General features: G+C 43.0%; 1 protein-coding gene across 1 annotated transcript; it reads left to right on the top strand.

The window, feature by feature from the left end:
* The first annotated feature begins 4,550 nt into the window (after positions 1-4,550).
* On the top strand, positions 4,551-11,421 carry CMTM6 (CKLF like MARVEL transmembrane domain containing 6). Its single transcript, XM_037383469.1, has 4 exons — positions 4,551-4,748; positions 8,535-8,711; positions 9,597-9,695; positions 11,211-11,421. The coding sequence occupies exons 1-4, from the start codon at positions 4,626-4,628 to the stop codon at positions 11,358-11,360; spliced, it is 549 nt and encodes a 182-aa protein (XP_037239366.1). The 5' UTR covers positions 4,551-4,625; the 3' UTR covers positions 11,361-11,421.
* The last annotated feature ends 4,676 nt before the right edge of the window (positions 11,422-16,097 follow it).

Here is a 16,097-nt window from a genome sequence, read left to right on the forward strand (position 1 = left end):
CCTTGCTATAGCTGGAAAGCTAGAAGAGCTATTGCACTAGGTGCCCTGATTTTTGTGGAGGCTGGGACAGGGGAAAACCTTGGTAACTCCTCATTATAATTTCACTTAAGACAGAGTTGGCAAAATGTCACTTCTGCATATTTAAAGATAGTAAATTTTTCTTCCCTAAACTAAGACAGCTGTTTTGTTGATTTTTTTTTTTTTTTTTTTTAATTACAAAAAAGCTGTCTCCCTACCACACCTTTTCATTCTGTAAGACTAGGGTAGCCTGCTTCCCTCAAGGTTCAGATTCTCTTAATACTGCTGTCACTATCTATCTACAGTCTGTTCATGCTGTTTGGGGGGTGGGGGGGGAGGGGGGAAAAAAAAGACTTTTAAGATGTCATTACTACACTGCGAAAGGAAAACACATGAGAATGTGTTTCGGTGTAACCTCATGGCTTTGGCTTCTTGTTTCCCCCTGAGACCGAGACTGCTGGGCTGGTTGCTTTGTCCTCTTGAGTTGCAATTCCCCTGACTACTGCTTTGGTAAGAGTAGACAATTAACATGGGATTTCACAGAACTATCATGCAAAATGACTTTCTGTGACAGAAAGCCCTTTTCACAAAACGTAGCGCCAGTAAATCCTTCTCGCTGTTCTCCTTCACCATCAAGTTAGGCACCAAAACTAAATAATAAATTGGGTAAAGCAGTAAAGCTAATTTGGCAACAATACTTTTTCATAATCCTTTATTGTGCTTTTGTGCCCTAAGCTGTAGATGGGTTAGGTTTGCGATGACCCTAATTTTAAAAGAACACCATGAATAACTTCAATTTTGCTTCTAATCGCTCTTGTGTGCCTTTAATACTTTAGTGTCAATTGGTACGAAGTTTCAGTCTAGTACACAAGATGCAGCAAAGAGGTAATACAAGAGCTACAGGGGATGATTTTTGATAAAGAATAATTCATGCTTTGTGGTAAGAGTACTGCAAAAACACTACAAAATAAACGAAAATTCTTTTAGACTTTTCAGGGCTAGTTCTATGTAGACAAGGAGCTGATTTGTTTCAAACGAAACGGGAATTTTATTAATTCCTTCCTTGTCTCTACCATGTTCCTACATTAGCTCTTTAAGTATACCGTTTGTAACAAAGCTGGTCTGCAGATTTTAAGCTTGAAACCTTTGAGTAAATAGCCACTTTATTTCCAGAAAGTGCATAGTTTTCAGCTGAAACTGGAAATCTCTGAAATGTATATGTGACTTTTAGGTTATATGAACTACCATATTATACTAACCTTAAATGTCTAGTGCTACGTCTGAAATGCAAATACCAGTCTGTTTGGCTGCAGCGTCTTTTTGCAGGGCAAACTTAATTTGCAGCAGGACAACTGCAGAGCCATTGCCTATTGAATACCTCGTAGCTTTATGCTTCTCTGTGCCATGCAGGTGTATGCAGAAAACCACTGACAAGAGTTGGCTTAACCCTGCATTTGGGAAATGTGGAGAGTTGAGCGGGGATTTTTTCTCTTGTGCCATAAGGGATATGCAGAAATGGCTGTTAAACATGCTAATTCTTCATCTTCAGCTGTTTAAAAATCACACGTTCTAGCATGTTAGTATGGTGATCGGGGTTTGTGAAGTTCAGCTGCAATACTGAGGCCAAAAATAGAACCTCAAAGAGCTGAAGAAGCTTCAGTAGATGCAATATGTTGAAGTCTCTTTTTTTGAGCTTTTAGTCGCAGTACTCGGAAGGTTCCATTTGCTAGCTAGTCATCCTGTATTTACTCCATGTATCACATGGGACTAGAGTCGTGAACAAAAGCTGTTGAGATTTTCCCCAGGAACACCAGAACAGAGACCAGGGGGAGAGCTGTGCTTCTGACTGGCTGGCTTCGGTGGAGCTTCCTGAATTGTGTAGCAGCACTAAGCCTCACCACCCTTCGAATGAAACTTGAGTCCAGCTCCTTCACCGGTTTGGGCTTTTAAGCTGCTTTCTCGTTCTTCTACTTCCTTCTCCTTTGCCCTCTGAGAAGAAAAGCAAAAAAATACCCAAACCCACAATGGCATTTAGGAACATGGAAAAAGGAGAATATCCATTCGTGAGGTCAGTGGAGCCCTGCTGCTGATTGTGAGCACGAGGGACTTGGGCTTTAGCATCATACTGTAGTGTCAAAGAGCCACCAGGGCATCACTTTATGAAAACAGTAATGCAGCCCTGGCCTGTATCCACCTTATTCCAGTGGCTGCATTTACTCGACTGCTTCAAGGAGCTTCAGTCACACTTTTTCATAAATTATTTCAACGTCGGCAAGGAGTGGTAGGAGTGGTAGCTGTCGTACAGCAACACTGTGTACACTGTATTCTCTCCTAATGAGGTGGCTTTCTCAACTTCATTGGTATTGCTTTTTGGTCACTATGGTGGGTATCTTTGGAGAAGATGTAATGAGGGAGAAAACTAGGTCACTCATCACTAATTTGCTTCCACCACTCTCCCACTCTGCCTGGCTGGCTGGAGATGTTACCAGCAGCTCACAATCTAACTCCAGGGCTGCTTCTCTGCCACCATGTCCTGCCTTTAGCTCTGGTCCCATCATTCCAGCAGAGGCCGTGGAAGGGCTAAGAAAGGCTTCTCCCTTTGGAAAACTTTGTTAAGTGTCGCACATAAACAGAAGGAAATGAATAGATGTGCATCTGGAATGGGATTTCCATTACATCACAGTCAGCTAATGACAGTTATTTGCGTTAAACAGGGTTGTTATTTATTGTAACTATTGTTCTGATTTGCATTCCTTCTTCAAAGGAGAGATACTATACCTGAAAGGCAGTGCTGATGAGAAGGGTGAAGAACACCTGCAGCTTGTGTGAGAGGCAGCATTTCTATGTTTCAACACAATGTTTGATGTTTCTTTAAGCTATTAGGTCCTGTGCTGTTGCCCAGTTTTCTTTCATTCCTTCTCCGTCACAAGATCTTACCGTTACAGTAGCATTACTGTTGTTTTGCTTTTCCTGCACCTCTTTATAAATAAGTAAATAAAGTGGCCCAAATAAGTTACGCTTTAAATGGCAAGCTAGCCTTTATAATTCACACATCATTGATATGTATTTCCTGGAGAAGGCCTGAACAGGAGAAAACAACTCTCGAAGACAGCAGTAACTAGAAAAAGGCTGCCATACATTTTATGTTTTGTAGGCTTGTCTTGTGTTTCTGTGACACCTTGAAGAGCAACCTCTCCTCAAGACAGTTGTCTTTAGCACTAACATCTGTGTTCATAATCTAGCAATGCTGCGTTAAGACGTCAGTGAAGATTAAAAAGGGGACAACTATGAAATAGCCTTAGATGCTACCAAACACCTTGAACTGACGATTGCTTCTGCCTCCGTTAATTCAGACCACAGCAGAGCCAAGTCAGACACTTTGTGGCTTTGGAGTTATTCAGCCAGTTTTGAGATGTTATCAAGGAAGGAAGCAAAACAAAAAGGGAATTTCCTTCAGAAGAGAGATGCCAGCCTCTGTTCTGTAAACTTATTTATAATGTATTAATGTAAAAAAAAAAAAACGTTATGAAGGCACTGAGGACTTGTACGTGGTACTAGTAACATTACTGACTACACCTGCCTGCTCAGTCCTGCAGCCTGGGATGCTGCCAGCAGGAGCCATGTCAGACTTGTCATTCCAACCCTGGGCAGCAGCTGGGGCACACCCATGTCGACACCTTACTCAAGCGCAAACTCACATGTCTTAGGAATTATGGAACTTGCCCTACTCCTTTGCCTCTCAAGCAGATTCCTGCAGCCAAACATCGGTTATGGCACAGACAAGTCCGTACCATCCTGCCCAGCTACCCCGCATGTTCCCTGGTTCATGCTGTCTTACCAGGAGAGGTTACATGTGGCCCGTTGGTACGTGCTCAGCACAGAGCATGGCCTGACTGCTTATCAGGCCCGTACTGCTCCGTCTGTCCAGTGAATGGTGGCCCTTGGTGGAGTTAAAAACGGTGCCTGGCTCGCGGGTCCCTGCAGCGTGGCTCCAAGGCAGCATGGCCACTCTGCTCCCTCAGCGTGCAGTGCGCAGGTGAGGGAAGCAAATCCCCACCTTGTCTGTCCGTAGATTGCATTCAACTGAACTGAAGCAGGCGAGGTATACCTAACTTGACTATGAAGGACCATAGTTCTTGTGTAGATACTACGTTAATAATATTGAAGTGCACACAACGCACCTTTGCTCACACACAACAGGCCCAATCTGTGCTTATGCAGGTGCCAAAACCGGTGGCTTGCTCTGGGCTGGCCATGGCAGTGGGGCCCGGGGCGCTCGTCTTTTCCCTCGCTGACAGCAGGGCATGGAAGCTTTGCCTTAAAAAATCCTTCTGATGTCGTAACCTCGTGTGACGACGGGAAAGCGAATTCCCTTGTAAACCCTCCTGAACGCGCGGCCCCCACGGCGCCGAGACCGGCCCCGGGGCTGAGGCGGCCCCGCCGCCCCTCAGCGCCCCCGCCCCGCCGCCGGGGGTGGTGCTCGCCGCAGGAAGCGCCTCGGTCCCGGCGGGGCCGCTGCCCTCCCCTCCCCTCCCCTCCCTTCCCCTTCCCTTTCCCGCCGCCGCCCTTTTGCTTTCGCTTTCCCGCTGCGGGCAGCTGGCGCGGCCATGGAGAACGGCGCCGTCTACAACGCGACCACCGAGCCGCAGACCAAGCCGTCCCGCTGCCCCTTCAGCTGCAGCCTGCAGCACCTGCGGGGATGGCGGCTGCCGACCAAAGCGCTACAGGCGGTGAGTGCTCTCCTCTCTCCTCAGCGCGGCGGGGAGCGCGGCCGGGGCGGCCGTTGCCGACTGACCGCCCGCCCGCCTCCGCAGGCCCCCACAGGCCGTGTCCCCCCGCCGCCGGGGCCTGGGCCGTGGCTCCCCACAGGCCGGGGCCGTGTGCCCCCGCCGCCGGGGCCGTGGCGGGCCGTGCGCGGAGCCAGCGCCCCCGGGCAGAGCGGCGGCCCCGAGGGGGCGGGAGAGGCCGCGCGTCCAGCGACAGCCGCCCGCCGGCTTTACAGGTGTCCCCGCTTGTCAGAAGCGCAGCGTCGGTGTGGAAACGGGCGTGTGAAGGTGACCGCCGGCGTTAGGGCAGCCCCCCCCCCCCCCGCCCCGCCGCTTACTGAACTGCTGCCTGGCAGAGCGCGGGCGGGGGCGCGGCGGCCCGCAGCCGTGAGGGGAGCTCCTCGGGCCGCGGGGAGCCCGGCCCAGCCTGGCTGTCGGGCACGGAACTACTCGGGTGGAAGGCACACACACACGGTGTCTTATAACGCCGTCGTCTCTACAGGTTCAGACCATTTTGTGGTGGGGAAGTAACAGGCTTGTGCCTTTTTCACGTGGCAGTTACCAGAGCAGGTGCTGGCATCCGACGACCGTGTGCATCGTGCCACCGAGGTTGGGTGCTGAACCAGCCTGGATTAGCAGCCTGCTGGCGTTGGGGTTGTAAATCAGAGGGAAACCTCACGGAAAGCTTCCTGTTTTCTTCTGAGGGCCACGGTGGATGAAAGCGGGAGGTAGCAGCCTTTGGCTGAGCCTCAGGGTAGAGGCAGGAGAACAGGGAAGGGCTTGCTGGGTTATCAGATCTGGACCTGCCTCTCCTGCGGCCCATCTGTAAGGTGGTCACGCCGCACTGTCTGTGCCGAAATCAGGCTCGTTTCTCCTGTCATTCATGTTAGAAAATTGCGCCAGAAACATGCGGTGTTGGTGGTGGCCCATTGCACGAGACGTCACATTGCATCGCTTTATGTTGGACAGTCCTGTGCCCACCAGGAAATAAAAGGCTTATATTCTGCTTGCTTTTTGCTATCTGTAATGTTACTCCTGAACACATTCAGCAGCTGGGCACATGGTTCAGGCTTCTGCTCTGTGCTCAGTGGTGGGCTTTTCCGAAATGTGCCTGTGTGACTGCTGATAGGGACACGAGGAGCATCATGTAAGTACTGGCAGGGAGGTAGTGAAACAGACACTGGGAAAGGACAGCTGACTGTAAATATCTGTCAGGGTACATTTTTTTCAGCCAACAAAGTGGCTTTTTAGTCAGATGTCTCATGCTCATGGGGATTGTAGGTGATTTCCAACCCTTTCTTATGAGTTCAGCATTGCAGAAAAGAGAACATTTGGGTTTTAAACTTGGCCTTGTGCACAGTCAAGACCCTCAACCAAAAATGCAAGATTCTTGAGTGCTGGCAAAGGTAATAGTAATGCTGCCAAAAAATATGTTTTCTAACAGTGTATAAATAGTAAGTAAGTAAGTAAATAAATATAACAGGACGTAAACTTTTATTTCATCTACTGGAGATCAATAAAGTAAGATCTGCTGGCTGTTGCTCCCAGACAAGCAGATGGTTTATGTAAGCAGGTTCACTGACTAAAATAAGCTTTTTCATATGCAAATTTAATGGTGTACCAATGTCTTAAACTACTTACCTGAACAGAAGCATTATTTTAAAAGCTTTCCAGGTAGGGAAGGAAAATTATGATTATCCTAAATAGGATGGACAGCTGCTTGATATGCTCCTAAAGAATTAGAAGTTTATGGCCTGTACCTATTCTTCAACAAAACAGAAGGAGCTTTGGCTGTTTCATATAAGCCTGTAGAGGTCTGCATTTATCCCAGGACTAACACTGATGGATGAAGTGGGATCTCTGGCAGAACAATTCTTGGGAAACTGAACGAAATGTGGAGTCTCCTGGCTTGTTTAAAGTGGCTCATGCATTTATACTGTATCTAATAGCGGGATGTTACTAAAATGCAGATGAATAATAGAGATGATAATCTTCTGACTAATACCAGAAATAACTAGAGAAAATTGAATATTGACTTGGACGAGTCCCACATAGGATTCCACTTGGTAAATTTCATTTACTTGATACTGAACCCTTTATAGCTACTCTTTGAGTGGGATTTCTTTCTGCTCCTTTGTATACTCAGGGTTTGTTTTTTTTAGTTACTTAGATCATACTATGGTTATCTGGGCTTATAAATTCTTTTCAGGGCAGGTTTATTTTCTGTTCTGTTTCAGCCCAGGTGAAAGTGATGGCATTCAGTTTTCAGTGCTGATAAAAGAGAGCTAGAACACTGCATGAAAACATACGCTTTAGCTGACCTTGTGAAAAATGCAAAATTAAAAGTCATTGGACGCAGCTGTAGGCAAATCTTTTGAAATGCCAAAAAATACTTGAAAATTGGAAGTTCAGAGTTCAAAACATTCCTTTGGACAGCCATTGTAGTCACAATTTTAGGTGCGAAGGCTGCTGAGAAGTTTGCCTTGCCAGCTGCTGTGGGAGAGAAGGGAAGTATGTGGAAGCCTGATAGTAATACTGTGTTTCCCAGCTCGGGTTCTTTCCCTTTCTGAGATCCTGTTTACTTTATATGATTGCAGCGTTTTCAAAATATGATGCTTGGAAGTGCCCTTCTGAGGTCTGGCTTAGTGGGGGGAATTTACAGTTCCCACATGCTAAATTGTTGTTCTTAGTTTTACTGTCAGAAAACTGAAACCTGAGGCTGATGGTTATTTTCCAAGAGCAATTCTGAATTTTATAGGGGTTTTTTAAACTAATTTTTTTTAAAGAAGAACTGTCAACCTAATTATTGCCCATATACTCTTACCAAAAATATGATCATAATCCTTACATCAGTCTTCATTTTATGATGGAGCCTGATTCCTACAATGGTTTTGTTTTAATTTGGTGAACTCCTTACTACAAGGATCTATAATGCTGTGTCAATTTTAAGGGATGAAGGAAACTATCAAGAAGTGGCCAAAATGAGAAAATGTATAAATAAAGCAATATTCTTTTTTGTACAATATAACAGTGGAAAGTCCAGCAGCAGATGTATGGTGACTGTACAGGAATTAATTCACGTTCGTTCCTCAAAATATACTGTAGCAGAAGGTGAACATAAGCTTCTGCGTAGATTAAACACTGTCCAACATGGCTTAAACATAGTTTAACGTTTTGGTTCCTACAAGTACAGCTGAGCTCCTGTTGTTACCGGGTCATAAGCACTTGAGGCATTAGCTATATCCTCTTTCTCTGAAGCTTTATTGAAGGAGGTAACGTCAGCTGTAAATTTTCAGGGAGGGAGCCGACTGTGTCAATGCCATCCAGTTTCCCCCTCTACCCTGAACCCAAACTCATTTAAAATTAAGTGCAATTGTAAGCAGTAAGCAATAGCATTTTTGCTCGCTCTGAGCAGTATGTGTCTCCACGCTGCCTGCTTTGTCTGCTTCCAACTGGCAAGTGCACAAAACCACAAATTGGGAATCTTGTCTGTCTAATCAAGAAGCCTGTATTTGGCGGTGAGTGCTCAGCTTACCTAAGCGTAGTTTATTGACGAACTTTAACAGCAAGTGTAAACTGTGTCACTATATAATTATTTCTGCCTGTAAGAAAACAGTGTAGAATTTTACCAAGTTCTTTGTAGATTGAAGATTTTTGCTACAGCTGTCTTTATTAATGTTCTTATCAGGCATGGCTGTTTCCTGAAGATGTTAGAGACTGATCCAACTCAAGCGTGTTATTTCTTTGCAGATTCTCTCTCTTCTGGCTGTTATTTTTGAAGAAATTGTGCAGAATTGCATCATGTGTGGTGGACTTTACTTCTTTGAATTCGTAAGCTGCAGTGCCTTTCTTTTGAGCCTCGTGATCCTGTGTGTGTATTGCACTAATATATATGAAACACTTGGGAAAGATAAAGTACGGAGAGGGGTAAGGAATTTTTTTTTTTAAAACCTTTTCTCGTAAGTGCTTAAAGACTACTGTGGAGTAAAAAGGCTGTGCAGAATGAATCACCTTTTCTTCTTTATTTAAAGGGTAGATTATAGTTTAAAAATGTGTCAACTTTGAGAGTCCCTTTTATATTGACAACTTTTCCAAAATTGTCATTTGGTTACCTGCAGGATTTTAGGACTTGTGTCAAAGTCCTTCACGCAGACTAATACTACTGCGTAGTCATTGCATATATTACCTATATGGAATGCAGTTTACTGCCAGAATGATACTTGTAACTTGCCTGATTAAGCTATCTTTTCCTACTGGGTGTAGCCTACCTCCTTTTTGGTAATACACTCGTTACAGTTCATGCTTTTATATTTCAGAAGATCCAGGAGTAGCACAAAGTTGCCCTGTAAAGTCAGTAAGAATATTGTACTGTCTTAGTGTCCCTTCCTATTTGTCTTCAGAGCAAACAGTAAGTTTTTTACATGAAGGTACAGATAAGGGAGTGTAGTAAGAGATTTGCATAAGCACATTTAGTTAAAGGTTTCTGATTTTCCAGATGCTTTACATAGGGAATAACGTTAGCGTGGTTGACCTGAGCTTGAATTTGATAGTGAAAAAAGTCGGGTGAAATGAATGAAATATTTAAAGAAGACAAAACCAGGGAAGTATGTAATGCAGACTCTTTTAAATAGTTGACAAAGTTGAGTGTTGTTTGGAATGCAGTTGTGAAATGTATTTCCTGAAGCTTCCATTAGCATCAGAGTTTCAAAGCATAAATTCACTGGCAGATTAACTCAGCTGCTGTTGTCATACTTGTTCTTTTTCAGGTAGCATATCTACAATTCTGTAACATTCACTTTTTTATATTTGCAGAATTTGTGGGCCATGCCAGCCATAGGTTTCTGTTTTTTGTTAGCATCAATAGTGCTTGCTGCAACCAGCTCTGGGTCTGCTGTTGAAAAAGTCGCATGTGTAAGTTTTAAAATTGCATGATTTATTTTGTATTTATTTTGTATGTTAATTTCTCCTCTCTTTAAACTCAACTTGCAGGGAAGAAACTGGGCAGGGAATAGAACTCAGTGCGTTGCAGCGTTTTAGGAGGAATTAGCTATTTCAGACCTTGCAGAAACTTACTGTAGGAAACCCAAAGAGCAGGCATTCCTCAGGATTGGTGGAAAGCTCTGCGCGCACTTCCAGCTCGCGAGCATTTGCAGCTTGCTTCTGGGGTCCTCAGACTTCACTCCCTTGGCTCTTTATTTTTCCCTGTCATCTGTCACTGTTGCGACGTTGCCGTCTCTCACAGCTTCCCTAGTTCTCCGATACCTTATGTCTGAAATGCCTATTTCTTTCCTCAATTGTCCTTTCATAATACCACCCCCTCACAAAGTCAGCAAGAAACCATGTCTTTTGCCAGACATTACAAAGCATATGTGGAGAAAGCTGACTTGCAAAGGCTGCAGTAAGAGGAGCGGTTTCCTCAGTGACAGAAATAGTTAGAAGAGCAACAGGGCATCCATCACCCAGGGAACACTGAAGAGGCTCAGGGTAAGGTGCTGAAGAGGCTTTGGGATGCTGTGGATGTGATAATTCTTCACTCATTTGGCACTTCTTTTGAATAACATTTGAATGCTGAATATATTAGTTTGAAAGATCAAATTTTGATTTTATTCTCGATTGAGGAAAAAATGAGTCAGAAAAGACACAAAATAATTCTGTTCCACAGGCGGTGTGAGCTATTACAGATACACACTTTTGTGTAGTCATCTTCTGTGATGCTGATATATTCAGACCTAATAGTCTTGAGTATAAAGTCTTTCGGGTTTTTTCCTGGAGCTGGAAAAACAACAACTATTGTGATTTAAGACTTACTAGTGTCAAATTGCTTTGGGGCAAACCAGTCATGTAAAATTTAGGTAGAAGTTAGAATAATGCATGTGTTTATTTCCTTGCGTGAAAAGAGCTGCTAAAAAAACCCTTCTCCTTACCACTGTCTTGCCATGACTAATAATGAAACGTGTTTAACAAAATGTCCTTCCATCCCCCCTTGCTGACACAGTAAGGACTTGCTTAGGCTCTGCAGATCTTCTCTCCCTTCACCTTCCATGTGTTATTCTTCTTCACTTACTTCCTTTAATCAGCAGCCATCTCTCGGATAAATACTCGGCTATACCACCAGTGCCATGCTTCTTTAATAATTAATTTCTGCAATAAAATTAATATACTTCTACTGTTAAGGGCTTCTTGGAACATATAAGGTTCACACTTGATTAAGGAATGAAAACTGTAAAAACTTTTGCATTACTTGTGCTAGAATTATGATTTCTGATCTGTTTCTAATGTAAAGGGAACTATTGATTTAAGGAGGACTGTAATCTCAATATGTAAGCGTTAACATACATAAATAGTCCAGCAAATCTCTCTAAACAATGTTAGCATACTGTTAATATTTGTACATTTTAAAATCATACATTCCTTTCACTTTCACAGGTGTTTGGATTTCTTGCAAGTGGTGCATTTTTAGCTGAAATGGTTATAGAGCGTTTTCACAGACAGAAAAAAACCGCCAGTGGAAGCTCTGAAAATCCTGGCAACACTCAGAGTGCCACAGAAAATCAGCCATTGAATAAACAAAGCTAACTTTTTGGAATTTTTTTTCTTTTGAATGGAGCAAACTAAAATGAACTTTCAGTGCACTGTAGGTAACACCTTCTGTCTCTCCTTCTAATGTTGTATGCATTGCTCATCACAATTTTTTACGGATCCTTAGGTCAAGTAATGGCATCTTGAGCATCATGTTCTGAGGTAACTGGACCTGCTTATTAACTGGTCCTGCCACCTCTCCAGGTGACATACACTAAATAAGTGGCGTCTAAGTAGAATAACACAAGGACAAGCGTGGCAATTTGATTTTGACAGTTGATACTAAAGGTTAATGTGTGATGCATAAATTCTGAGCTATACCCTGAAGATACATACTTTCTGTATAAATGGACCAAATACTTCTGTTAGGAGTTATAAATCAGTACTGCAGGATTCATTTTCGTACTTGCCAGTCAAAACTGTGAATGTAAAAGGGATACCTAACTGGAGCCTTACAGAAACTCTTATCCTCATCCAAGGGGTTTTGGTTTTTTTTCACTATTCGTATGTCTCAGTTCTGTCTCTGGAGATCAGCTTAATGGAATAGTGAGTGCAGGGGTTTTATGGGGAGGGTAATGTAATGGTATATTAAGGAGACAGTTTTGTACCCCATGATTGTCAAAGTTTGGACTTGTATGCCAGAATCTTCTTTCAGATTGTTTTGAAAGCTATAAAAGTTGCAGGAAGAAACGTGAAAAGCCAGCTGTGAGAGAAAAAAGATGAAGAATAAATATTTTCATGAAGCAACCCCAAAAGCAGCAATCTGAACATCAATGGGAAAAATGTTACAGCATGTTGGTACTATTCTGGTGAATATTGCTTGCAAGGTTCATACCACATGCAGCTTGTTTATGCATAGATAATGGTAAGTTTTGCCAGAATGGTTATGGACCCCAACATTTCTGTTTATAAATATGGCACGAGCTTAAGATTTCTTGCTGCTGACTATCTTAGTGGGTAAACAGGTAAATAAGCACTTGTACCCTTGATTTGGCTTAAAAGTGACAGGCTGTAGGACTGCAAGAAATACTACTGATGCAACACGTATCACACAAGTGATGGACGTATCAGACCAGATGTTGATGGCTGTAAAAGAAATTAAGCGGTGAAAAGGCATTTTTCAGGTGTCTGAGCTAGAAGCAAGACTGCTAGACCTTGCTTAAGAGGAACGCCTTCAAAAGTAGAGCAAATTGCTGTAAGCCAGATGTTCCAAAATACCAAAACAAATGAGAAGCAGCCGATTATGCAAAAACAATTCTAGTCTGAGTACTCATGACATTTGCTGTGTCTTCCAGGCATTAACTCCTTTTCATCAATACCCTAGTCTGTCAGATGTATTGTCCTGTAACCTATTGTGGCAACACTGAGACTAAGCCCTCCAGAAACTGGCTGAGCAGGCTGTAATTGGAAAAGGATGAGGAAGCTGTTGTAAGACAAAGGACTGTAAAAGAAGGTCAGAGGTTTTTTTCCTGTGCTGCCAATTTCTGATGAACATGAGTTTGATCTTCTCTCTCTAAGGTCTGGGCTTAACCGTAACACTACACTTTGCTTGGAGGATGTAAAATTTTGACAGGTGTTGCGAAGCATCATGTTTAAGCTGTAGCTTGTTTTCAGAGCCATGCATTAAGAGACATAGTTTCCTTTATAGAATTTCCTGCTTTGTGAAGCAGAAAGGCTCTTTGGACTGGCTTTTTTCCCCTCTGTATTTATTAGTGTCCATTTGCACTAAAACCTGATCTCAGTCTAGGTGTACAGAGCTTGCTGTAGCTGTGTCTGGAAACGGGCTAGATTACAGTCATTTTGTTTACAGGCGATGTTACTGCTGATACAACACTTACCTGAATGAGGAGCAACCCTGCTATGATTTGTAGGGTCTTACTTCAAGGATTGTCTCCATATCTGCGGTTTAACATTCTAAGGGTGGGTTGTTTGTTGTTTGGTTTTTATTGCTCAGGATTCTACTAAATTTTTTTTCACATCAAAACGTCTGTAGTTTCTAAATCTTGACCTATAATTAAAAGCTGTAAATATAGTGTAACGCTGCTGCTGCTATCTATTAAGCAATGCAGCACCATGACAGGGCTTTTATCTTGAGGTAATTTTTCTCACTTGAACATATGTGAATAGAGTTCTGGGGTTTGGTTGCTTTTTCTGTAGGTATTTCCCCACCTAAGTGCTTTGTTATTGGTGTCCATTCCTGAACTGAAGATACTGGTACCGAAAGGGATCTGGAAAGTCATCTCTCTGCCTTGGCCTATCTGTGATATTTACTGCTGATACTTTGGAGAGAAACTGAAATACAGAGCAAGTTATTTTTATGAAAGCGTGCCACAAGGAGTTGGTGTCAGAAGTTACTCTGACTGAGATCTTCTGACTCCCATGATCTGACTGTTAAGCCTTTTGAAACAAATGCTACCAAACTTTACAGAATGGTTTGATGGATTCTCCTGCTACATCCATGTTGGCAACCCTGGCATGTTTCAGGTTGTTAAGAGTGAAGGGGTTTTGGCATGTTTTTTCGTTTTCATTTTAGCTGTTCCAAGTAGGTAGTTATTCTCTCACCGATTGACTGATCCACGTATAGATTTGAGGATCAGATCCCATCTCTGACTGAAAGGGATGCAAGCGTTGCCATCAGCTAATGAAAATGACAAATGGTAGTTCTTGGGAAACCTGTTAGTTGTTTTCCCATATGTTACAGGAGCCTACTAATAGGAAGAGTCCTGCTGTTCTTTACAACAACACATATTGTTCCACTTCAGATCCTATTTAGCTACAAGCAAGTCATGCACTGGTTATAGGTTTAAGGCAATTGCTAATTGTTGCTTCCAAACTCTGTTGGCTAACAGTCTCTGCATGGTGGTACTATTAATGCAAGGCTTACAAGTATGAGGTGTTCTTTTTGTTCTGTTTAAAAATAGCTGAGAAGCAGGTTTGCTAGTGTGTATGTTGCTCTCAGCCTCTGTGAGGTCATTTCCTTAACTGCTTCATCAGCTTGCTAAGAGAAAGGGGCAGGTGTGTGTACCTCCTAGCTCTTCTGCCCTCCCAGGCGAGGTGGGGGAGAGGCTTCCTTGCTGCTGTGGCTGAGCAGACTGGTCTCCTGCAGTCTTGACATGCCCCCTTTGATGCTTCTGGTGTCAGATCCAGGCTTTGAGTATCTGTCTTTTGACGGATCCCAGCGAACAGTTTTGGAGCTAGATTAAATGTCGGGTTTTGCAGGAGCTCTGCGCGTGTGGCTGGATGTCTCTTACCCCTCCTGTGCTCCGTCAGCAAAGTGGTCTGCTTGTTTCCCAGCCTGCTTCTGATGAAATCAGCCTTTAAACCAGCTTAAACTTTATTTAAACCAGCTATTAAAATTACTTACATTAAGGTGGCTGCTTTATACTGAAGTGGGTTAGGGTTTAAGGAGAGTGGTGGGAGCCCTGGCAGAAGTGCTGTTACAAGCAACCGTCTTTAAATTTCTTCTGTTTGCAAAGTAACCGTCTCTGTACAGTCTCAACTGGTAGTAAAACCTGTGGAAAGAAGCAGCTGGCCCAGTATACCTATCTGGGGATTGTCTTCTCCCTTCCACAGTGCTTGGCAGTGGTGTTGCAAGCCTGCTCAGACACATTAAAAGCTTTTGTCTTTTCCAGCTGAGTCCATCCAAAAATATTTTAAAGGCTCTGCACCCACTTTCAGGCTTTGTTTACAGTGCCTTGAGAATCGGTGGAGAGGGTTCTCCAGGACGTGTGAGGACTTGTTGTTAAGTGGCTGGACTGTGAGTTTCTGCTCTGAAAAACTGCACTGGCATTGTGTAGATTGTGAATGTTAATGTTTGTGTTTGGTGTTTAGCACACGTTAAAATCACAATGCTACCAGTGTCCTTTGGGTTCTGAATATGTGAAGAAATTGTGCCTTACTGCTTGCACTCTGTGCTTAAAAATAGCAGGGAAGGGTTGTGGTCTACTGCAATAACAGTCCTACCTTTGCACCCTCCAACTTCAAAAAGCAGTTAAGCCATCTCACACAATTCTCAGAGCTCTGCACAAGACATTTTTGCATAATGGCCATCGTGGTGATCCTCGTTCAGATTTGTGCAATAAAAATACCAAGCTTTCTACACTGAAGGGAAATCTTTGTGAAATTTTTGAAAGGTTATATAAATTTGTAATGACTCAAGATGCTGGTAGTGCTTTTAAGATGGAAATTCATCTTTTTAGTCTATTGCTGTAAACATAAGCAGTTCTCTAGATAGTAAATTTTATGCTGTTCAGAACTATATCACTTTTAATATCTTTGAGAATTTAAGTGACTTTTAATGATTATTAAATCAGGATGATAGTGCAGCAGGGTTTTGTATAAAAATTTTATACAGTTTTGTTGCCAGTGTTGCCTTGAATTTCCTTTTAAATAATTTTGAAATGCTTAAATATTTTTCCATTCTAAACCTGTGGTCTTTTTAAATGTATTATGCTTTTTTGGTCTTAAGAACTTTCTAAAATATTTTGTAATCACTTTTTAAATAAAATAGTAGTAAATAACTTCAGTGGTTTTTGTTTCTGCTGCTATGATTTGGTGTCGCCATGTAGCTCTCCCAGAGCCAGCCACAGGAAATAACATCATTCTTTGTTTGGGGTTTGGAGGAAGGAGCTTGCAATGTGTTTGCCCGTTACTGAGGAAGAGGGTCCAACTTGCAAAGCTGGATATTCTCGCTGAAGTGTTTCCAGGAAGAAAGGTCCGACAAGGTCAGTACTG

This window comes from Falco rusticolus, chromosome 4 (genome assembly GCF_015220075.1).
Source record: "Falco rusticolus isolate bFalRus1 chromosome 4, bFalRus1.pri, whole genome shotgun sequence".
Lineage (NCBI taxonomy): Eukaryota > Metazoa > Chordata > Aves > Falconiformes > Falconidae > Falco > Falco rusticolus.